Genomic DNA, 23457 nt, shown 5'->3' on the forward strand with positions numbered 1-23457 from the left:
AAGTTTTTCCTTAAATATAGCAGTTTCTCTTAGAGTAACTCTCTTATCCTATCCATAAGAATGTTTCATAATTTGGGAATAAATCATATACTTGTAATTTCAACTTAATTTGAATTTTCTCTGTATTTCAGAGATGGACATCTCAAAAGCAAAGACAGGAATTGTAGTGAATTTTTGGTTTTTAGTTAGCCTTAGGATTTTATGGCTTTTTCCTTCAGAATTCAATCTTTAAGGACAAATTTATTTAATACAAATATATGTCAACTCTGTCTGCCACATGTCCTCCTACATTTTTATCTGAATTTAGGGGAAAACCACACTTTGCCTCTGTGTAGAAATGTTATATTTTAGGAGGCATTCATTTATGAAATAACAAAGTAGAAAAGATGACTTATTTATGTTTTAGCATGAGAATTCCAGTTTTGATGTAAAGGAAGGGAAGAGAAGTAAGCAGGTTGATGGTAGCATAAAGGAGTTGATGAAATCAATAACTGCTGTTGGTTCACACAACTGTTCTGTTCTTAATTCTCTAATAGCAAAAAGCCTGGACCTTAGTTTTTGCTTTTTCTTCCCCATCCTGTATCCTCTCCCCAACTTGCCGTATATTGAACAGTCAACCCGGTTATTTGGGCCTCCTGTGGGGAAACAGCCAAACAGGAGACCTGTTTTTGTATACTTGTGTCTCCATGATCCTGGAAAAGTGAACTCCCTGTTTTCTTATCCATGCAAAGAGGAAGTACTATATGCCTAGCCTGCCTCCTTCAGAGGAGCTGAACTGAGGATGTGTGAGTGCTCTAAAAAGGTTGCCCAAGTGTAGGTTGCCGGAGTCCCTCCGTCTGCAATTCTAATGACTGATGTGGACCGCAGAGCACACCGTGAATTGGGAATAAATCCATAGCTGACCTGAGTCATCCTGATGGGCTTTGGACTGTGAGCTCTATGCTCATCCATGCTGGTCAGTAGTGTTTTAAAATGGCAGTTGACTGAAAAGACCAAGCTGTCTGAAACGAACTCACCCTCACTCCCACCTGTATCCGCCCTCAGATCACACTCTTGATCCTGGTCACTCCCCACCCCAGAGCTGTCTGTCTCCTTAACTCTTCACCCCTCAAAGTTCTGGAAAGAATCCTCTTTGCTCATGTCTTTGCTTCTGTCCATTTTCTCTTCCGTCAGCCCCTCGCTGCCTGGACTTTGTTCTCCCTCTCCTGAATGTGCTGTCAGAATCGCCACCTCACCACTGTCCCTCTTTCCTGTCAGACCACGCTCTAGGGCCTTGGGCATCACTGATGAACTCCTCTTTGTTGAGTCTCTCTTATTTTGGGGTGCACTCTTATCTTCCAGCGGTGTGTCTTGTCTCCTTTTTTTTGGGCTGCATTCTTCTCAGAGTTTTGTTCTCAGTCCTCTTTTTTAGTCAGAGCATCTCCCTTGGCAGCACTGTCCTTGGTACCATCTGCCATCTGCACGCAAATCTGTCTCTAGCCCTAACCTCTTGCCAGCTCTAAGGTTCTCCAGTTCCTAGCTGCCCTGTACCTCTCCACGTGGGTGTTTCACAGGCCCTAAACTCCATTTGCTTAAAACACGTGCTTCCCTTAGAATTCCCGTATGCTCTGGAGTGAATGACCCTGCGTTTTACTTATTCTCAGTTCACTTCAGATTGAACTCAGGTGTTCCTGTCAGTTTATGTGCTGTCCATGGGGATTCAGTGGGAAACAAGATAGACAGGATCCCCACTTTCGTGGGCAAATATGCACATTACAAATGTCATGAGTTAGAGGAGGGAGCACACTGGATTCTGGGAGCATGTCTAGCTGCAGAATTAATTTAGACTGGAATCTTTGGAGAGCTCGTCCCTGAGGAAGGATAGGTAAGCCAAGGCCACGTACAGTTTGGTTTCAGAATTCTCATTCTTCCTCTGAAATGTCTCCTTCCCATTGTTCATCATCACATGTTGGCCATTTCTTCCATTCAGCTCTTGCCGTGGCCTGTAAAATGGTCTGTCTTCCATCTTCTTTACCCTCGTCCATCTCACACACTGTTAGTGATAATCTTCCTGCCAAGTTGTCATCAGCGATTCCTCATCACCCACGTTGCATATGGCATAATAACAGGTCCTTCGCTTGAATTCAAAAGCCTCCGTCATTTGGCGTCATCCCAGCGAAGGCAGCTTGTGTTAGATGGCTCAGTGAGTAGTATTCTGCCTCTACTGCGAAGTGTGGCCAGTTTGATTGGTGCTTACAAGCAGGACTTGTGGAGTCAGATCCTCTGAATTCCATTCCAGCTCTTCTGCTTCCCAGCTACTTGATCTTGTAAAAGGAGGATAATAATAAGGACTCGCTTCGTAGGACTGCTAGGAGTCAGCCAGTTACTTCATATACCAGCCTTTCACTCGGTGCTTAAAACCCAGGCCGAGCTCAGTGCTTGGCAACCGTGGCTGCTGCCGTCGGTTTCCTCCTCACAGAACAACACCCAGATCCTTGACCGCTTTGCGTGTATATTTTCACACCCTTGCTGCTTCCATCTTCTTTCTCCGAGGCTGTAGCCACACTGGTGTCCCTCTCCGTTACCCAGCAGGTGCGTCTGTCTGCCTCTCTGCCTCTTCCCGGTTATTCCATTACTCACGCTGCGCAGAGTCTCTTTCCTCCTTTCTTCGCAGTTCAGATGCCGCCCTCTCAGGCGCTGTCTCCCAGCCCCTTGGGGGAGTTAAGCTCTTTCCAGCCCTTTGTCCTTCTCTCTGAAGCCTCATTTCCAGCAGGGTTGCTTGTGCACATCTCCCTCTTTCTGATAAGGTTTTCTGGAGGAGGAGGAGCAGGACCCGCTGTGCAGGGAGGGCCGAGAGTAGCTTGTGTCCTGCCCTCAGTGCAGCGCTTGGCTCATTGTGGGCAGTTTTGTTGGTTGAACTGTATTTTTTTCTTTTGGAATCCATGCAAGGTGTTTTGGGGCTGCCATTTTCCCCTCCTTGCCTTGAGATTGACTCACATTGTGAGAAAGTAGCCCTCACTGTGAACAGGCAGAGCAGGTTATTTATCTTGCTGTTTTATACAAGTTGTTACTGTGAATTTATTTCTGTTATAAGTTTTACAATTTAATCCGTGTAAATCCGTAACACATTGACATTCTTTTACTTTTCTTGTAAATATTGATTTCTCTAATTTGTCTTTTTTTGTGGTTTTTAGACGCACTCTCCAAGATTAATTCCTCCTCCACAGCCTCAGCCTCCCCCTCCGCCACCACCGCCGCCGCCTCAGCAGCAGCCAATTAGAAGTCTGTTCCAGCAGCAGCAGCTGCAGCCTCTGCTTCCCCTGCAGCACCCGCACCACCCCTCTCCTCCTCAGGGAATGCACATGCCGCCCCAGATAGAGGCCCCAAGGGTGATGCTGACGCCGCCTCCTGTGACCCCACAGCAGCCCAAGAACATACACATAAATCCCCACTTCAAAGGGGCGGTGGTGACGCCCGTTCAAGGTATGTGTCTCCTTGCTGTCGTAAAGCCACTGGCTCCTGTTCCCTGCTCGCTGAGGCGTCTCTGTGGCCAGTGGTTCTCATGGTCACGTGTGTGAGGGTGACTTGGCTTCCTCGATTCCTTCCCTACCCCCTTAGACATGTGCTATTGATGGGCCAAACTGATTTGCTTAAAAATGTGTGTCTTTTGTTTTATAATTTAGAGGAAAGTGTTGAGAAAACTTTCTAAATTTAAAGAGCATTAGAGGTAACTGGAAATGTCTGAGTTGGGACTCTTCATCACTTCCCTGGAGGGAATGCTAATGCTTGTGTGGTGAGTGTGCCCCTCAGCTCCGCTCCGCTGCTCCCCTTGAGGCCCTGTGTTAGCTGTGGGGGCCGCAAACCCCTCTTTTAGTTATTCTAAGTGAATGAGCTCTCGTGGTATTATTGCAGACACGTGGTCCTGGAGCTAGGAAACTGGTTTTGAGCTGTTGATGTGGAGCATGTCTTCATGCATCTGTTCAACACATGTTGATTGAGATACTACTGTCTCTCTGGCATTTGAGATACATTGGTGGACAAAACAATGCTTTATGCAGTTGTGATCTTTCTAGCAGACAGTCAGGGAGCAGTAGACATAATCAGTAAGACTGTTATCTGGCATGTGAGAGGATGAAAATACAGGAACAGACGCAGAGCAGAGGAAGGGACAAGGCTTCATTGCAAAAGTAATAGTTGACGGTCATGGAGTGAGGGATGTGACTGTTTCAGAGGACAGTATTCCAGGCAGAGGGATCAGCAAGTACAGAGAGGTCTTACTTCAGGTAAGACCGTGCCATGTGTGTTCAGGTAACCACGAGAAGATGATGTGACGTTAGTGGAGTGATAAAAGCAGAGAAGAAACACGGGACCCGGGTTGAGACCTGTGAGCCATTCTAAGAGCTCGACTTTTACTCTGAGTGAAATGGGCTGTGATTAAGGGATCTGAGCAGAGGAATAACGTGATCTGATTTGTGTTTTAAAAGGATCATTCCTCTTGCTGTGTTGGGAGTGGGCTGTAGGGTGGCAGGGGTGGAAACTGGGTGTTCAGCTAGGAGGTGACTGCAGTAATCCAAGTAACAAATGATAGTGGCTCGGCTCAGGGTGGTAGCAGCCATAGTGATAACTGGTCAGATGCTGGATATGATTCAAGAAGGAGCCAGTATGATTTGGCGATGGATCAGGTGAGTGAGAGAGAGGGCAGGCAAAAATGATACTGGGGGAGGGCCTGAGCATTTGGGGGATGGAGTTGCCATTGCCTGGGATGGGGGAGAGCAGGTTTTGAGGGGGAAGACCAAAACTTTTGCTCTGGATGTGTTAAATTTGAGATACCAACTAGACATGCAGGTGGAGGTGTCAAGTATGCAGCTAGTGAGAGTTCAGACGAGGGGTTTGGGCTTCAAGTACAAGTTGGGGGCGTTGTTGGCACACAGATGGATATAGAGCCTGCACCCAGTGAGAGACTCAGAGAAGGGGTGTCAATATGTGGGAGGAGACTGAGGCCTGGAAGCTGGGGCACTGGATGTGAGAGGTGTGGGGCCTGTAGGGAGGAGAGCGGGAGGAACCTGAGAGTGTAGACGACGAGGAGCAGGGGAGAAAGTGGCCGCCAGGGGCTGGCCAGGGGCCCTGCTGACGGGTCAGTGGGGAGTGCACTGCAGGCTGAGGCCTACACTTAGCAGTAGGGGGTCTGGATTTTGACAGGGTTTTTTTGGTGAAGTGGTAGATGTACATGCCTCACTGAGGTGGATTTGAGAGAGAATAGGGACACAGAAATGGGAGATCAATGTATCGACAGTCTTTGAAGGTATTTTGCTAAAGCAGAGGTTGGATGATAATTGGTAGGAGGAAGTGGGCTTGAGAGCAAGTTTTTTATTTTAAGATGAGAACACTAGCAGCTAGTTGAGAAGGGAAAAAATCATTGATGCAGGTGAGGGGCAAAACTTATCCTTGCTGGGATCCAGTACCCAGTGGCAGGACTGTGGTGCTGGAGGGGCGCAGGGTCCTGTACAGATGCTGGGCGGCGGAAGGCCAGGTGGAGATGCTGAGAGTGGGCGGGTGTGGCAGGTGGAGGAGTCTTGTGAACTTCTTTCCTGATGTGAGTGGTAAGTAACTAAGAGTGGGGAGGTAGGAGGAAATGTTGGAGGTCTGAGGAGGGGAGAGAAGTTATGAAGTCTTCCCCTAGCAGGGTCGAGGAGGAGCTGGTACGGGTGCTGGGCATTGTTGAGGCAAACTCACTCTGTGTGGTCATGAACTTAGAGTCAGCGTGGTTGTGTGTTTTTCTCAAGCCACGTTTGTCTTTCTGTGTCAGGTGTGGTATAGACAGAGTTGGATTTGTCCGAGTTGAAGTGTTGACAGAGCAGTAATGCTTGTAACAGTGGACCATGGAGTAGTGTATGGTGCTAAGGGGCCAGGAGATAGTGGAATGGAGGCCATTGGAGATCTCTGTAGAGTCGACAGTCAGTCGAATCAGGGTCCTGGAGGGAGTGAGGTGGAAAGGCGGAAGGTAGTGGTAAGAAGGAGGATGCACAGAGATTGTGGAAGGGTCATTGATAATGACCAGGTCTGGGATATGGCCTAGGTGGGATGGAGGATGGAGGTCAGGGACCCGAGAAGCAGGGTGCTGGAAGCACTGTCTCTGCCAAGACTAAAGACAGGGCTAGTGTTGAAGACAGTGATGGTGAGCTAGGAGCTGAGCTCTGAGACACGAGAGCAGTGTTTTGACCAGTAGATGGACAGTAGCCGGGGGTAGTGGGTGATGTTGTCTGATGACGGGAGATCCAAAACTGAGGTCTGAAACATCATCGAGGACAAAGAAGGATCCCCCCCCCCATCATCCTTTGGGACAGCTAGGTTTCCTTTAGCAAGAAGGAGGCGGCTGAGGCTACCATGGGTTATGCTCACAGTGAACTTGGAATTCCAAAAGGCGTGGGCAAGAAGTTTCAGGAGTTGGGGAGAAGCTTGAGGTAGAACTTGGAGTGTGGGAGGCCAGTGGGTTGAAGCACTATGAAATTATGCTGTGGCCTTGGAAGAGAGGGCTGTGACAGTGGCAGGTTGGCTGTGATGGGGGTCAGTGTCCGTGTGTCCCTATAGGACACACCATGGAGGGTCAAAGTGGGGTTAGCGCCTGTGGGTCCCTGACCTCCTTGACTGACCCCTTCACTTGTCCCCGCCCTATATTAGTGACTCCTCGGCCTCACCTTCTCCCAGGGCTCTGAGCTCCCATGGACAGGCAGGATGGCTGCTGTGCTTACCACTGTAGTCCCTGAGACCTGCACACCGCCTGTCTCTCCTTCCGCAGCTGTGGCGTGAATGAGCGACCCAATGCATACTGTGTGAAGGAGGATGACTCACTGAAGGAGCCCTTTGAACGGTGGCTTCCCAAGACGCGCAACTGCAGTAAATCTCATTTGTCGGAATAATTTTACTAATGTCAGCATCTCTTACTGTGTATTTCCTTGTAAAATTGAGTGGAAAACTGGCAGTTGGTAAGGTGCACAGGTTTTCTTTAGCCTGATAATAAATAATATTAAAACTGCACAATGGGAAAGCTATAAGGAAACCCCAAGATGGCTTCCAGGCCTGGAAAGAGTGCGCCTCGCCAGAAGTCGGCAGCCTAACAGGTGTCGAGTGCAGGTCTTGCACCCCAAAGCTCACGCATGATCCAGTAAATCCAAGATCAGCTTGCAGACAACAGGTTTTAAACTCTGAGTACCAGCTGAATGTTTTCATGATGAAGCCAGGCGTTTAAGTGCCGTATGTTTCTTCTCTTTACTGTACCTTTGATCTTGAGACATGCTGATGCAGGGAGAGGGGGAAACTTGTCCTTGCCAGGCCTGCATAGAGAACACTTGCTTATTCCCTAGTAAATGCGTGAGCTTGTATAGAAAGTCACGGTTCTTCTTGAGAGAGGTTAGATGTCTAGATGTCTCCTGTATGTACGAGATAGATTAACCCAGTGACTTTCAGGACCTGAGGCAGTTGAAGGTTTCTTAATTTGTCTTTTAAAAATTAGCAACATATGCACATCTTTTCCTCATGACACGTACTTTCTTTTCAGGATAAGAATGTTCCAACATATTGTGATTAATCAGTTTTGATGTAAATTTAACTTGTTTTCCAGATTTTCACTATTATAACTGTTGTAATGAATTGAAAATTTAATCAGTTTAGTCCATTAAATACATAGGATAACAGAAAGATAAAAATATTAAATGTCAAATATTCAGAGTTCAGTGTTCAATAAAATGGTCTGTTAACATTACCAGTTTTACATTCTCTTGCTCACAGTGGAGAGGGAGGCAGATAGGCAGAAGTGTCTTCCTGCTTTCGTACCCCGTGGACTGCAAGACAGTTTGCAGACACATTGACAGTCTGAGCAAGGCTTGGTCCCTGGCTTGGGCTGGATTCGTGATCTGCTCTTATTACACCTGTTCTCAGATGTTCTCTTTTGTCAACTTTTACTCTCTCTCTCTTTTGTTACTTGTTACAATTTATTTAAAAAAAATTACCAGCTAATCAGAAGGCTTCTTTGTAAGTCATCTATTCATTATAACTGGCTTTCTTCCTGGAGATCCCTCTTGCGTTTCTTAGTCTTAGTCTGCCCTAGTTAAAGAGATTTAAAATTTTTACCCTTTCATTGTGTTGGAATTATTTGATAGGAATTGATGTTTAAAGCCCAAGTTTAAAAATAAGTGGTACATATTCTTGAAGGTCTGAGTATTTGGTATTTGGTACTTAATTTTAAAAACATTGTATATTGTTTAATATGTGGTTTTTTTCTTCCTCACTTTGATTATAATGTTTTGAGGTCAAGGATGCTCTAGTTTTTTCTTTCTCCACTTCACAGTCTAATATTTTGCTTTAGGTATGTAATTGATGGACCCTGGTGCCTTTTAGCTAGCTGTGTAGACTTGGGGGCTGGGTCCTATTTTATATAAAGTCTTGCAAATCGACTCCCTTTCCTTTTGAAATTTTGACTCATTGGATTAAACTCTTAGGAGAGCGATGGACTTCTGCCATTTGTACGTTTTATCACCTAAGTTTCTTTCTGTCACATTTTGCCTTTGATCAGGCCGTGGCACAGACCCACACGCACTGTAACTTTAAATCGTGACCTGAACTGCAAGGCTTCTTGTACAGGATTCCTTGAGTAGTCTGGTAAATAAAACATAGCTTTCCTTAGTGCTCTAATTTAAAGTAATTTTGATTGACTTTTAAGCTGTATCATTTCTATATTTCTCATTCTTCAGAAATTTCTTAAGTTAAAGATATGCTATGCTATATTATATTATTCTCACTGTGTCCTTACCTGGTTGTTCCTGTGTGCATGTCTGTGTCCTAATCTCTTCTTATAAGAACACCAGTCGTATTGGATCAGGGCCCACCACATGGCCTCATTTTCTCTTAATCGCCTCTTTAAAGGCCCTGTCTCAAAATGGAGTCACATTTTGAGGTACTGGGGGTTAGGACTTTAGTATATGAATTTGAGAGGAGCCACAATTGAGCCTACAACACCTGACGATCTGAGAGCTTACTGTATGCATCTGGCAGCACATTTTGATGAAAGATACAGCATGTCACCATATAGCAGTCACCACTCAGGTGGTGGTTTTTTCCCCCCCAAATCAAGATCAGTATCATACATGTTTTAAAGAGCTTAAGCATACCTGATTTAGCCCCAGGGTGTGAAACTAACATCTAGTTTCTTCCCAGTTATACAATGTTTATTTTAAAATTTCTTGATTCCTTCTTCTGGTAGATTGATGGGAGTTCTGCTTGTTTAAAACAATTGTATTGTTTAAAACAATACAAAACCAAACTAAAAGTCTTTGCGTAGTAGGTTGCTCTTCGTAACAATACCAAAAGTGTGTGTATTTTCCTTTCTCTGCCTGTCTCGCTTCCTCTTTCACTCCCTCTCTCTCTGATGCTGGAGGATTTAGATTTACATTTGTCTTTGATTGGAGTCAGGAAGTATAACGGGTTAGATAGCCTGGATAACCTGGATATGGATGTGGAATACCAAGTCAGTCTTTGGTTTTAGAGGAATAATAGCTTCTTTTGTTGCAAAATATTTTAATTTTAAATAGGAATTCACTGTTGAAATTAAGGCTTCTGCTTGTGCTGTTGTATGCTGAAGACTAAAGTTTCCTTCTCCCCATTCCCTTTATGGAATTGTAAAAATATTAAGCACTTAGCTTAAATGTAAACTTTAATTTATATTATGTATTTTACCCATAGTCTATATTTTATGTTAAACTTATACTACTCTCCTGGGGGGTTTGGATGTGAAGTACAGCGTGTTGGTAATGAAAGGTGTTTTTGCCGCAGTGCCCTTGCTGCCAGTCCCAAGCCAGCCGAGACCTGCGGTGGGGCCCCAGAGATTCCCGGTGAGTAGCAGCTGCTTCTTCCGCTCTGCTAGGGGTGAGCATACATTTACTAAGAAATACTAATATAACAAATGCCAGTGGTTCCAGCTAAATAAAAGTTTAAGGATTTGTAAATATTGACAGTAATTTTTGCCGTGGAAAATATTTGTGAGAAGCTTAAGGGTCAATGGATTTTTGAGAATGGAATTAATTTTGTTTAACTGTAAAATTGTTGAATCAGGATCATCAGTAGAATGCCTTTCGTCTTAAAGATTATGAAGTTTGATTTTATTATTGCCTTACTTGAAGTGAGAAAGGGGTCTTGCTTTATTATTGTATATGTGTGGGGCACATGTACGTCTGTGTACGTGTAGGTATGTGTATGAAAGTCTAGGGAATAGTAATGAGATCTTTCCTTGTTTTAAAAAAACCTCAGAAGTCTTAATGAGTCATTGATTTTTTTTTTTAAATGAAGGTTTTGTCTGTAAAAGAAGTCACACGTTCTCTCCCCCAACCTCCCCCCAACACTTTCCTCTACTTTCCATAAGTTCATCTATTCTTCTAACGTGTTTTAACTAGAAGAAAAATGTCTGTTAAATAGGTATATCTGTTTAAATAAATGTTTTGTTTTATTTGAGTTTTTGGTTCAATTTGTAGTTAGTTTGTGGTTTTTTTAAATCAGTGAGGACATGTTCTTGCTAAAAACTGTTGTAAAAAATGGACCAGACCGTAAAATTTTAATGTCATTTGTATGTAAAACAGATACATTTTGTTTAGGCTAACCAATCTGATTTTCAGGAAATACCTGAATGACCTGTTTGACTCCAGCTTTGATACTTCAGTAGATACCGTATTTATATATGGCATTTAGCCAAAAATGTTTTAATGAAGGATTAAGATGTGTAGTCAAGATGATTATTCCAAAGTAAAATCAGTATTGGATTTAAGATTCAGAGTATTTTTTAGGAATTATGAATTATGGTTTCTAAAACAGATTCATATTGGTTCTACCAGTTATTTTTTTTAAATTAGATGATATTTAGTATAATTCTCTATTTGAAGCACTTGTCTCTATAGCTAAGCTTTATTAATTACCTGTACCCAAGGATAAGCCTGTATGATTTCATTCATTAGATTTCTTCTGGTGAAGTAATTTAACTGCTAGTTATTCTAGAACACTCCCGTTTTAAGTACTTTTTGCTGTTTCTCAGGATTTGTGAGCCTTTTTGTTAAAACCATTATTGAACTTGTTTTCGTGTTTTTTTGCAATATAGGGATAAAATTTGATGTGAAAAAGCAGCTGTAGTTTAAGAAAAACATAAAGCAATGTTTATGCAATCAGTGTTTTTGTTAAGATGTGTTTACTGATATAAAATCAGAATAATCAGTTGCAGTTTTCATCTATTTGTACATTTTTTACTTGTGCAAATATAATTGTATCTGACATTAGAAGCAGACCTCACAATACTTGAAGATATTACAAGAGGATAATAAAAGAACATTTCTTTGCGAGAAACTGAACTAATTTTTAAGTTATGTAGTACTTGGAGGATGGTAAATACTGTTGCATTGCTTTTGAAAAAGTTTCTGCACAGTGTAATGTTTTGTTTTGTTACTGTTTTTGAGGTGGGAAGTGTATGGGGGTGATAAGAAATAGTTGGGCAAGAAATTAGTCATGTATATGATATAATTTGAGAAATGTTTCCTTCACCTCAATTATTTACTGCTGTTTAACGTGGATTATATCTTATTTTAAGCCCTGAATGCTAGATCTTAAGCTGAAATTACAGTGAATTTGTAGTCTTGAAAATGCAGTGATCTACTTATTCCTGTAATGAGTCTCCCTTAGGGGAAATAATCAGACATGGAATCTATTTTAAAAAAATAAAATAGATCTACGCAGAATTCAAAGTATATTACGATGTACGTCTGAAATCTGTATGTTATAATCCAATGTTACTGAAATAAAAAAAATACAGTGGAGTGTTATCTTTTTAGAAAGTCCATCAAAATGTTGTTGGGAAGGGAGATTAACTCTAGGTCATCTTCTGTTGTTTTACTTACACTGGGTCTTTTTTGGGTAACATTATTTTTTTCCTTTTATACTACTAGGTTGAACTTGGTTGCTATCAATGTCTTGTGCTGTTGACAGTTTTGTGAATATTTAGTAAGTTTCTCCTTCATGCCAAGTGCTCCATATACTGCTTGTCCCTAAACTATAAAATGGACCAAGCATAGTTACGTGAAGCCCAGCTTCCATCCTTAAGCCAGTTTTCACCTGAGTAAATTATAAAAATAGTGGAGCCCCTCTGGCCCTGGGCCTGTGCAAGAAAGTACAGGTAAATAGGTGTTGAACAAGTGAACACGTGAATTCAACATTGAGTTATTTTGCTACTTATAAGGACCCTACATAAAATGAGTAGTGTAGAGAAGGGGTGTATATTTTAATTTTTCACTCTTTGTTGTTTTCAAGGATACGTATGTGAATTGGCACTTTTAACTATATAAGAATTCAGCTCTACCCAACTGACTAAAGAGTGAAAACAGCGGACAAGAGACAGAAATACCGCTAGATTTCCAAATCATAAAGGGTGTAGGATACAGTTGGTATTAATACTGAGGTATTCCTTCTCTTCCTTAACGATGGCAAGCTTTACTTTCTTAAAAGTCCATTTGTTTGATAATTTTATGAAAACTTGAGAAATTCTTAATTTAGAACTAGTATGCCTAGAAATTGTACTAAATGATAGTGCCTCCAGTTTTTTAATTAAAAATCATGGAGAACTTAGGCAACCTTATGTGAAACACTCTTTTTCATAGAATTGTTTAAAATTATTTTAAAAATTCAAATCTTAAGCCACAATTTGGTATTCTAGAGTATGCTTGATGCAGCAAAACTGATATTTTTATTTCCTATTAATAAATTTTATTTAGAGAATTGAATCAACAGTTTTTAAAAGAAATATTTTAAAGTCAAAGTGATAAACATCATAGGAAAAGGATCCTTATTTTTAATCACTTTGGAAAATACTGCATTAGCTCTTGGTATTGAGCTGTCACTTGATCGTGTCAGTCTTTGCGTCCAGATGGGATTTCCTGCCGCATTCCCATGTTTATGGAATTCAGGGAAGTGCTTTGTAGTTTAGGTTTCCATTTAAAAATTCGATCATGTATTTAATTTTAGTTAGGATTATAGCTGTTAGGGCTCAACCCTAAAATGTTTCTTCTCACTCAGACTTTTGTTTCCAGAGCTATTTTATTTTTTCAAATCAGAGTTTTGAATCTTTTTTGGAAGTATATCTCAATTGATAGCATATCAAGGAATGAATCTTTTTCACATCAGAATATTAATCTGCCCAATGTAAAATATATCTCTGTTAGTTCAGTAGTGAGTAATTACAAGAGCTGGTTGGACAGGAAGTGAGCACATGCCCTCAGGAGTTAGAGGCGCTGTCTGAGTGAGTGTCGTTCCTCCATCTCAGCTCCCTTGATGCTGTCCAGTCTTGCCGTCTAGCCACCTGCTGTCCCTTAGTCCACTTGTGAGGTATTTTCGTTCATGTCAGGACCTTTGAATGTAATTTCACAATACAGTTGTGGTTTTCTTTTTTGTTCTCCTTTAGGGGAGTGGGGATGGGGAGGCTAGTTTACCTTTCTGCCAGTAAGCTTCTACCTGTGTGTCTATTTGAATTCTGTTTTCCATTTGAAATGTTCTTTGTTGTATACATTGATTAGTCCAATAGGTTTCTCTTTCCACAAAGGCTTTCCCTGATGTTTTCATCATTAATATAGTTGTAAGTCCTTTCCTTATCTGTAAGTATATTTTCCAATTAGGTGTTTGTCTTCAAAGAGATGTTTATTGTTTTTAAAGTTTGACCACTTAAAAAAGTAACACTAAAATGTTGATTAATAATACCTTAATGCGTTGCTTTGAGATTTTGCTAACCTAATTTGTTTTTGGTGTTAGTGAAGTTGCTGTTTTTAAGCATTTGGCTGAATCCCAAGTAACTCACATGGTAAAGATTCTTGACCCACAGTATTTTAAAACCTATTCAGTCAGGATTTTGCACTGCCCTGTCAGGTAAATGCTGATATTTTAGGGTAACCAGTTAAATACTAAGTTGTTCGGTTGCCAGATAATTTCTTAGTGATCTTTGTTTAAATTAAAACTGAAAATTATATTTAAAAAAGCTACTGTAGTTTTCAGTTTAAATTAGTCTTCTTAGTGATTCCATCACTTTAGGTAGATCCAATAAGTGAGATTTCCATTTACGTTTACTGTGTAGTTACAGCACCTCACAGGTGGATCTAGCTGCGTTCTGTTTCCATATAGTGAGGTGCGTGGTATCAGGTGGTGGTGATTGACACTTCCTAGATGTGTTTTATACGGCATTTCATGCAAATCGTGTTTGATGAGAGTGCTGCATCCAATTACATTTCTCTGTGATTATAGCCCATGCAGATGTGAATCCAGACCTTATCCCATCTAGGAAAAAAAGTCTTTCTTTTGAACCCTTACTGTTTTTACAACTTGCCCGCAATGCCTTGTAATTATTAGCACTTAAGATGGGGAAGGAATGATGGGCATTTTCTCTTATCAGATCTGTGAGTAGTAGCAGGCGAATGTGGGCTGAGACCCTTCCAGCTGTCAGGCATTGTCAGGCTTGCAAGGAGAGAGTGCAGTTTAAAATGCAGGTGACATAATACCCAACATCCTCCATTTGCTAGTGGGTTTCTGATTAATCATGATTACCATACATTATCATACCATCAAATTTAATCATATCAATGAATTCCCATCTGTAGCAGTAACAGGAGCAGCTAAACACTATGGTAACAGCTATTAAATATGGTGGTTATAAAATTCAGCACCCTGTTGACTTGACTTGCTGTCTTGTAAGTACACATTGTGTGTGTTGGGTAGAGATAGGGTGGGTGTGAGTCCACGAGCGTAACTCAAAGGCCAGGGAATGAAGACTCATTGAAATTAGACAAAATCAGTTTCTCGTACAGTTTCTCAGCCATTAAGCCACATTGTAAAAAGTGCATTATAAAAGTATGTGATCAACTGTTTTGTTTAATTTTTGGCTCAGTACAACTGTTAGATTGAACTGCGAACTTTTCATAAATCCTCCCGGGTGTATAGAGTTGGGTGTAGTGGACTTAAACTGAGTGCGGTTTACCCCCCTGCAGTTTAATAACTCCACCAATTGAATGCTGACAGTAACGCAAAGTTTCGGTCTGACGGCTCCTGTCTCTGCCAAGAAAACCTCTATGGCCTGTTTTTACTGATGGATCTTGCAAAGGATATCAATTTTTTCTTTAAGTATTTATTTTCCCAAGAGTCTTTGAAGACCCATAGTTCTATTTAGATGCATTTTTAAGATAAGCTTTGAAAGAGACCCTATTTTATTGTAAACTACCTGGAAGTACTTCTTCCAAAGATTAGAAATTTTTTTTATTTTTAAAATTTAATCCGTTTGATGTACAAGTCTGTGAATTTTAACAAATGCATCCAGTTGTAGAATCACCACAATTAAGATAGAGAACAGTTCCATCACCCTAAAAGACTTCCTCACGCTGCCCCTTTGTAGTCAGCCCCTCTCCCCACCCCAGCCCCTGGCAACCACTGAACTGTTTTCTGCTCCTGAAGTTGGGTTGTACAAATGGAATCGTACGATGTGTTTTGTTTTGAATGGCTTCTTTCACCTAGCACAGTGCATTTGAAATTCATTCATCCATTTTTTTGCCCCTGTCAGTGGTTTGTCCCTTTTTGTTGATAAATATAATTCCATTATGGCTGTACCACAGTTTGTCCGTTCACCATTTGGACAATTTCTCGTTTTCGGCGGTAATGAATAAAGTTGCTGTAAACATTTATATGTAGCTTTTGTGTGAACATAGCTGGGAGTGGGAATTGTGAGTGATATGGCAGGTGTGTTCACAGAGAACTTAACAGCAGACAGACTGTCTGCTTTCAGTGGCTCGAGCTGATTGCTGCTTTGCTTTTTTAATCAATCCTTCCTTGCGTGAGGAAATACAGTCTTCCTAGAGCAAATACTGCTGAAGATCAGTAGGACGTGAACAAAATGATGGAGCGATTTGTCCAGATTTTGCTCAGAGCTTGTTTTCAACAACCTTAAGGAGGTACCATTTTCTCCATTTTACAGATGGGGAAACTGAGTCTTGGAAAGATTAAATTGCTTGAGTTCACATAACTGAGTGCAGGAAGTAGGATTGGAGCAAAAGCAGTCTGAATGTTTTAATCATGCTGTACCCACTCCCTTTCTCTCTGAATATTAAAATGCATCTCAGTAAACTGGGTAAAAATAATTGGATCTGTATAAGATCATGATGGTCACCAAATGCTAATGTGGAAAAGTTTACTGTGGTAGGGCCTATCGTTGGGTGGGCTTGTTTGGGGAGAAGAATGGGAGGGGTGAGGTGCAGGAATAAAGGATTTTTTGTTTTATGAAATAATTTAAGTAACTAGTTTTAGGTTCATCAAAAGCACTATTTTGTACTAAAGTAAAGATGTTACAACTTGTAGTTCATACTCTAGTTGCACTGCATGAACCAATGGCATTATCTTAATGTATTTAAGTCCATGTGGTATCTTCCCTGCTCTGCCCCCTCCCCGCCATGAAACCGAGTGCTTGGAGCTAGGTATATGCTTCTTCAGCTTTGGAATGCAACTGTAGATATAAAAGTACTTTCTAGGAAAATGAATGTAGGTATTTAAATAGGGCACAACCTGAAAGAAAAAGAAATCTGTGGAAAATACTGAAATAAGAGGATTAGCATTGTGATAGAGGGCTATAATTTTAATTATGTCAGGGGTTCCTAGTGGTCTTTTTTTTTTTTTTTGCAGTTACCCCATTTAATTAGAATTAACTGAGAGGCATTCTTAAGTGTCTATTGGTTTCTTATATAGTTCTTTGCATTTTAAGTGAGATTAATAAGTGAAAACATGTTGTAGAGGAAGGTTGTAATTCATTGAAAGATTCATGAAGTGTCAATGACATGGTTAAGGTATTTAATTAGCCTTATTAACATATACCAACTGACCCTTTTAGGGAAGCTGATAAGTCTCATAATAGCTGTTAGAGCCTCTTTATTCTTTGCATTATACAATTAACTTTTTGCTAAGCAATTTATGCAAAGTTTTCGTCTTTTTTTTTGTAACCAAAGTTATCAGTCTTTCCTGAATAGGATTAATATAGATAGCATCATGTAATTAACAAGAGATACAAAAAAGTGAAAGTACAATTTGTATAAGAATTATATGAGAGAAAATGATAATTTTTTACCTTGGACTTTTAAAGGGATTTAAAGAAAAGCAAAATAGAGCAGTTATTTGGAAGGATTAAGGTAGCCTTTTCTTTCAAAAGGTAGAATTACATTAGTACTAAAAGTTCTGTTAAGTGAGGTATTCACAACTTACTAACAGTCTTAAAATAATTCTGCATGTGGTAGAGGGAATTGATAACTTATTATCCTTTATACCCACGAAATGGTAGAAGTTATTAAATGAATCATCACATCGAGAGAACCTCGTCGGCTGTGAATGTCAGACTTTGGAGCCATGGTTTTTAGTTGGCATTACTTGAAGACAAATTAATTGCAGCAGAAGCAGTGTGTGACAGAAAGAGCAGTTTATAAAGCAAAAATCTGAAAATGTGGCTTTATGTCTTGAGTTACTTATTGACAGTGTAACTTTGGATAATTCACTTTTAACTCATAAACCTGAGTTTCTTCACTCCTTAAAGGAAAACTTATTTGTTCTCCCTGTTTCTTGCACTGTATCTATGAAAGATGTAGTTATTGTATTGGCTTGTCAGTCAGCATGCGAATGAGGCTGCATGTAACAGATAACTCAGCAGTGACTTAAAAAACCAAGTTTCTTATTTTTTGCGTAAGAAAGTTCTGGGTTGATATAGCAATTCTGTGCTGTTGTCAGGGGCCCATGTTTTTTTTGTACCTAAATTCCAGGCTGAAAGAGGAGGAAGAGCGGGGGCGAAAGGTGCATGCCAGTGGGAGCAGCCCCTAGTGAGCATTCCTAGGGCCCGTCCAGCAGGGCTAGTGACGGCCGGTGGGTCAGAGCCCAGCCCGTGTGGGAAGTTGGAATCTGTGGTCTTCTAGCTGGGTACAGTGTTGTCCTTCTGTTACTAAAGAGGAAGTGAGAATGTATACTAGGGAAGCAGTTAGTAGTTTCCATGTGGCTAAAACTTATGGCCAGAATTTAAGTTATGTAAATAGAGAAAAAAAAAGTGACATCTATTCAAAATGAAACAGAAAACAGTAGGAAAAATGGTGTTGTGAGCTTAGTGATGCCTACTATTTGTTAAACTTCTCTCCTATTTCAAAAAGGCAGTACTGCTAACAGTCAGTAAGCAGCTTTTACGATCTTAAAGCTTAAAATGCTTGTTTATTTAAGTATTCAAACTCTCAATTCTGTTGTCCATTGAGGTAGACGGAGGCAATGAGGGGCCTGCGTGTGTATCCCAGGTGATTTCCTCCTTGTGTCCAGCATGATCTGATGTCTCCAGAGAAATAACCTTGGTCACTCTGGTTTATTTCACGTCTTAGTCATTGACTTTCTTTCTGAATAATATCTTGTTTTATCTGCCCCTCTTTTCTAATCCTGCTACCACCTGGCCCTCATGCAGGCATTTGTTGTCTTGGAAATGGGATTTTTCCTGGTTGGATTTGATGCATTTACTATTAAAGCTGTCTCTTTCCCAGTGCTGGCCTCTCTCATCTGTTCAGCTCAGTGTGTGTTTCAGTTCTTTAGGGCCTGTGCATGACCTGCCATAATTTTAAATGGCACCTGCTGCCCTCTGTCTGGCTGTCCCAGGTTACTACACCTTGCCAGTGTCACAGTTTCAAGGTTATGTCTGCAAAAACCCTCTTTTTCCATTCTTATTCTGTGGAACCAACTTCTAAAGCCAGAAATTTCCTTTTTCACTCAACTTGAGTCAGCTATTTCTTTCTAAACTGTAGATAGCATCTCTGGGCCTACCCCCTTTATCAGTCTCTCATAGGTTGATCAGATAAGAACTGCTAATTTCTTTTACCTATTCAGTCCTGTCATGTAATATCCTTGACTGTCTGACTTTTGACTTGATTTAGTCCTTACTGGTTTTCTTGACTCTAAAGCACACACATTCTCGCACAGTTACGTATACGTATGTGATTATAAAACATTGAGACAGATGAGGGAATGTGAAAATAAGTCCCTAACATTTGCTGTTCTTGACAAGCGATGGATAGCATAGTGGGTTAGTGTGGTGCTCTGGAGATAGGTGACCCTGTGTGAGTCCAGACTGCCGCTTTCTAAGCTTGTATTGTGTGCAGGTTATTTAAATGCTGAAAAGAGTTCTGTGAGCGGAATCTCTACCTCTTAGGATTGTTGTGAGAATTGGATGAGACAGCAGAGGAGCTCTACACAGTTGGCTGGCAGCTGCAGGAGTGGGCGGGCCCTGGGTCGGCAGCAGGAGAGCCCGAGAGGGTATTTGAGTGTGCAGTGTTAGGTGAGGGCACCAGGAATCAGGATGGGAAGTGTTCTGGAGTGGTCCTTTCCTGTCTGGGGCCTGAGTTCCACCTTCCAGGTGTGGGTAGTGCAGATGTGGACACTTTGAAGGCAGATTGCGGTGGCTACTTACACTGGGGAGAAGTGGAAGTGGGACTGAGCCGGGAGAGGAGAGCGCGGTGCTCTCTTGCTATGGCGTATGTTACAGTGATTCTGGAGAACTTAGAAATCAGGCTTTGCTTTATCCTTTTTTGGAATGGGTGACACAGTTGTAAGTTAATAAAAAGTTCTCACAATGAGTGAGATGTGCTTTCCAGCTGTTACTATAACAGAGTACTTAAGGGCTAAGTGGAAATAGCCCCAAAGGGCTCTCCTTTCTCAGAAAGTATGTTTTACTCTTCCTGCCCTTCTCTCTGGTACCATCTCCCTCTGTCTGTGCTTTTTTGTTAACTCATTAACGTAGTGGGGACTGATAGTGCCGATGATGAGTTAGAGCCCTCAAGTGTGCTGACCGTAGTTCAGGTTGAAAGCTGGTCAGCACATCAACAGCATAATACTTTGAACTTCTTTTATAATTCAGCATACTGTTCCAATTTTTTTTTTAAGATTTTTTATTTTTCCTTTTCTCCCCAAGCTTGCTAGTACATAGTTGTGAATTTTTTTCAGTTGTGGGTCCTTCTAGTTGTGGCATGTGGGATACTGCCCCAGCATGGCTCGATGAGCGGTGCCGTGTCCATGCCCAGGACCCGAACTGGCAAAACCCTGGGTAGCTGAAGCAAAGCGTGCGAATTTAACCACTTGGCCACGGGATTGGCCCCCAAACTTTTTTTTTTTTTTTTGAGGAAGATTAGTCCTGAGCTAATATCTGCTGCCAGTCCTCCACTTTTTGCTGAGGAAGACTGGCCCTGAGCTAACATCCGTGCCGGTCTTCCTCTGCTTTATATGTGGGACGCCTACCACAGCATGGCGTGCCAAGCAGTGCCATGTCTGCACCCGGGATCCGAACCGGCGAACGCTGGGCCACCGAAGCAGAATGTGGGCACTTGACCGCTGCACTACTGGGCCAGCCCCTGTTCCACTTTTTTTTAGTGAAAAATCTGACCGAATTCAGTAATAGGATGAGAATTGATTTTTTTTTAAAAAATTAGCAGCAAGCACATTCCTCATGGTGGAAAATTCTATAGACATAGACATAGGTGAATGAAAGCAGAGGGGACAGAAAGGAAGCAAGGACGCAGAGCGCATTGCAGGGGGGCGGGGACAAGGAACCCCTGTCAGCCTGGGGGTAGGAAGCAGCTTACCCGGTAGAAGGGTTCAAGGGTAGGGTTGTGAGGGCTGAGGGACTAGAACGTGCTCAAAGGTTGGAAAGTTTCCTGGGCAGTGGGAGGAACTGACCAGGAAGAGGTGAAAAACTGCCGAGGGTCATTGGTGGACCAGTTAAAATGAAGTATTAGCTTTAGTGATTCCAATTCAGCGTCAGGAGATGTTTCATCCAGCAGCACTCAGCAGTGTGTAGAAAACTGGGACGCTTGGCTCCGTCTGTGGCCCGTGTGCAGGCTGGGTCTCCTGCAAGACAGGCAGCTGGCAAGAGAGGGAAGTAGGGACAGGGAAGACGAAGTTTCTATACTGAGGGCTCATTAAAGAAGCCTTTTTCCATAGAGATTTCACATTTTGGCTGAGACAGAAGCATAGAGTGAACATTTTCCAAAGAATTTGATGAAATATGGAAGTTTGTGTATGATATGATGGTTTCCAGAATTCACAGTTCTGAGTTGGATGTAGACTCTCATTTTCATATCTAAGTCAGGGGAAAATTTGGTTTTTTAAAATCCCCAAACTTAATGATTTCTATAACATTTATATTGTATGGGATAAGACTTCTGCTGCATTTTTGTCATTTCATGAATAAAACGAACCCTTGTGGGAGTTTTAACTTGTTTTTCTTGAGTATTGAAATCTCTGATTTTAAATTTATAGAATGGTGTCACTTTGGGCATATTAATGTCCTGAGTTGCAGTTTCCTTGCCTGTGAAACAGGAAATGCGCCCCCCCGACCTCAGGTGTTACTGTGCTGTGCATTCGTGAGCTCAGGTGGTTAAGGGCTCTGCACAGGGCCTGGTACACAGTGCGTGAGCCACGGGTGGTGAAAGTCACTGTTGTCCTACCCGGGAACTGCTGGACCCAGGAGCCTCATCAGGCCTTACTCTGAAGTAGCGGCTTGTAGAGCTTCATTACTTAACTGGCTCATGTTTGTTTCACAAGGTTGTTTATATAAATCCTTTGCAAATCGCTACCGTTGTTGCTTAGTCACCATATGGTGGGGAGTTGAGGAGCACTGGCTCACATTCACACAGGCTGAGAATCCTTGATAAGTAGAAAGAATTATCTCCCACTCTTGTTGCTGATGCTCGGACATGAGCCTTGTTTCGGAATGCGCCTGCCCAGACTCTGGCCTGGGCTGTGACTCAGTTCTCAAGTCTCCTGACCTGGCTTCCGCTGGGCTGGAAGACCAGCCAGAGAAGCAAGAGAATTGACTCTCAATCCAGGTAACCCACCAGGTGAACACCCACCGAGTCCTCGACCCTGTGCTTCACCAAGCTGTTCCCAGGCCTCCCTCTCCTGGACCCATCCAGTGCCACCTGATACCCAGCATGGTAGACAGATCCACAGATTCCATTGCACTTTGGTCCAGCGGCAGCCCAGGTTCAGGACTTGCTCTTTCGGCTTGTTGCGCGATTCTGAGAACACAGACACACACTGTTCCCAAGAGTTGGCTTGGACCTTGGGGGCTGTCCGGGCCAGTTCCTTTAGACCTTCCCGACGACACCAGTCCTCTTGCTGATGGGCCCCTTCTGTACCTGAGGGGCTTTCCCAGAGCTTTTCACAGGTGCCATTCCATTGCTGGGATCTACCCCACCAAACTCATGCATAGACAGTCCTGTCATTGTAACCTGATGCAGACCAACACACACCTACCTACTTGACCACAACTCAAGTATTTGAAGAGAGCTATTGTTTATTATCACACTTTTTTTTTTTTTGCTGAGGAAGAGTCACCCTGAACTAACTTCTGTTGCCAATCTTCCTCTTTTTTTCCTTGAGGAAGATTAGCCGTGAGCTAACATCTGTGCCAGTCTTCCTCTATGTTTTTGTATGTGGGACACCACCACCACAGTGTGGCTGGTGAGTGGAGCAGGTCTGCACCCAGGATCCAAACTTGTGAACCTGGGCCACTGAAGCAGAGCACGCAGTACTTTAACCACTTGGCCACGGGCCTGGGCCCTCTTATCACACTTTAAAGGTCAAAAATGTATTTCCATTTATCTTCAGGTAGGTGTTTTTTACTATTTGTAAGCCAAAACTTCATGAAAAATACATGTGTTTCCTTTTTAGATTTCAGTGATTTCTTTTACCTTTTATATCCAATAGCTTGTTCTAGGCTGTGGTGTTTTCCCCTCTTAGTGTCTCAGGAGTGTGGTTTTAATCTGTGGGTTTTGCGTTTCTCACTGTAAATTGCTTTAATGAACTGTAACCGTCTCTCCATATTTATCTGTTTGACCCTTTTTCCTGGTGTCCCCTCCCCCAAGCTGTTTAATGGAAAATGGGTCTTACCCAGGGTGTGCGTTGCTAATCTGTGTAGTCAAATTGCGTGGGTTAGAGGCAGCGTGACCAGCCAAACCTTGCCGCAAACCAGAAGGCAGGCAGCTTGTTGTTTCCTGTGCCACTCTAGGAAGAATGGTGTAAACATTTTTTTTTGAAATAACAACGGGACCTTGATTGCTAATTTATTATCATACAGAAAGTTTTGAAGATTTTTTGAAAACACCTTTTGAGATACATGTGTATGTAAGAAAAAAGTTGATATATAAAACTAAAGACAGAATACTAATGCTATAGTTTATAAATAAATACTTTATTAATAAATCTTCTATTTAAGTTACCCGGCAAGATACACATACAGATGCACACCATGTATTTCACTGACTTCAAAAAATAAGAATATTTTTGAAACAAGAGGAAAGAATGTGGCAGTGGAAGAAAGAGGCAAGTCCATTGAAACTCCTAATGCAGATTTAATAAGTAACC

The 23457-nt window shown here is 41.9% G+C and overlaps 1 protein-coding gene across 3 annotated transcripts in view; it reads left to right on the plus strand.

Moving 5' to 3' along the window:
- The window catches only part of RBM33 (RNA binding motif protein 33), a 133470-nt gene that overhangs the window by 63174 nt on the left and 46839 nt on the right, over positions 1-23457 (plus strand). For all 3 annotated transcript variants that reach the window (XM_070616972.1, XM_070616973.1, XM_070616974.1), the window contains exons 8-9: positions 3174-3462; positions 9805-9863. In XM_070616972.1, coding sequence (XP_070473073.1) covers positions 3174-3462; positions 9805-9863 — 348 coding nt within the window. The remainder of the gene's footprint in view (positions 1-3173; positions 3463-9804; positions 9864-23457) is intronic.

The sequence above is a fragment of the Equus przewalskii genome, chromosome 4 (genome assembly GCF_037783145.1).
Source record: "Equus przewalskii isolate Varuska chromosome 4, EquPr2, whole genome shotgun sequence".
NCBI classification, from domain to species: Eukaryota; Metazoa; Chordata; class Mammalia; order Perissodactyla; family Equidae; genus Equus; species Equus przewalskii.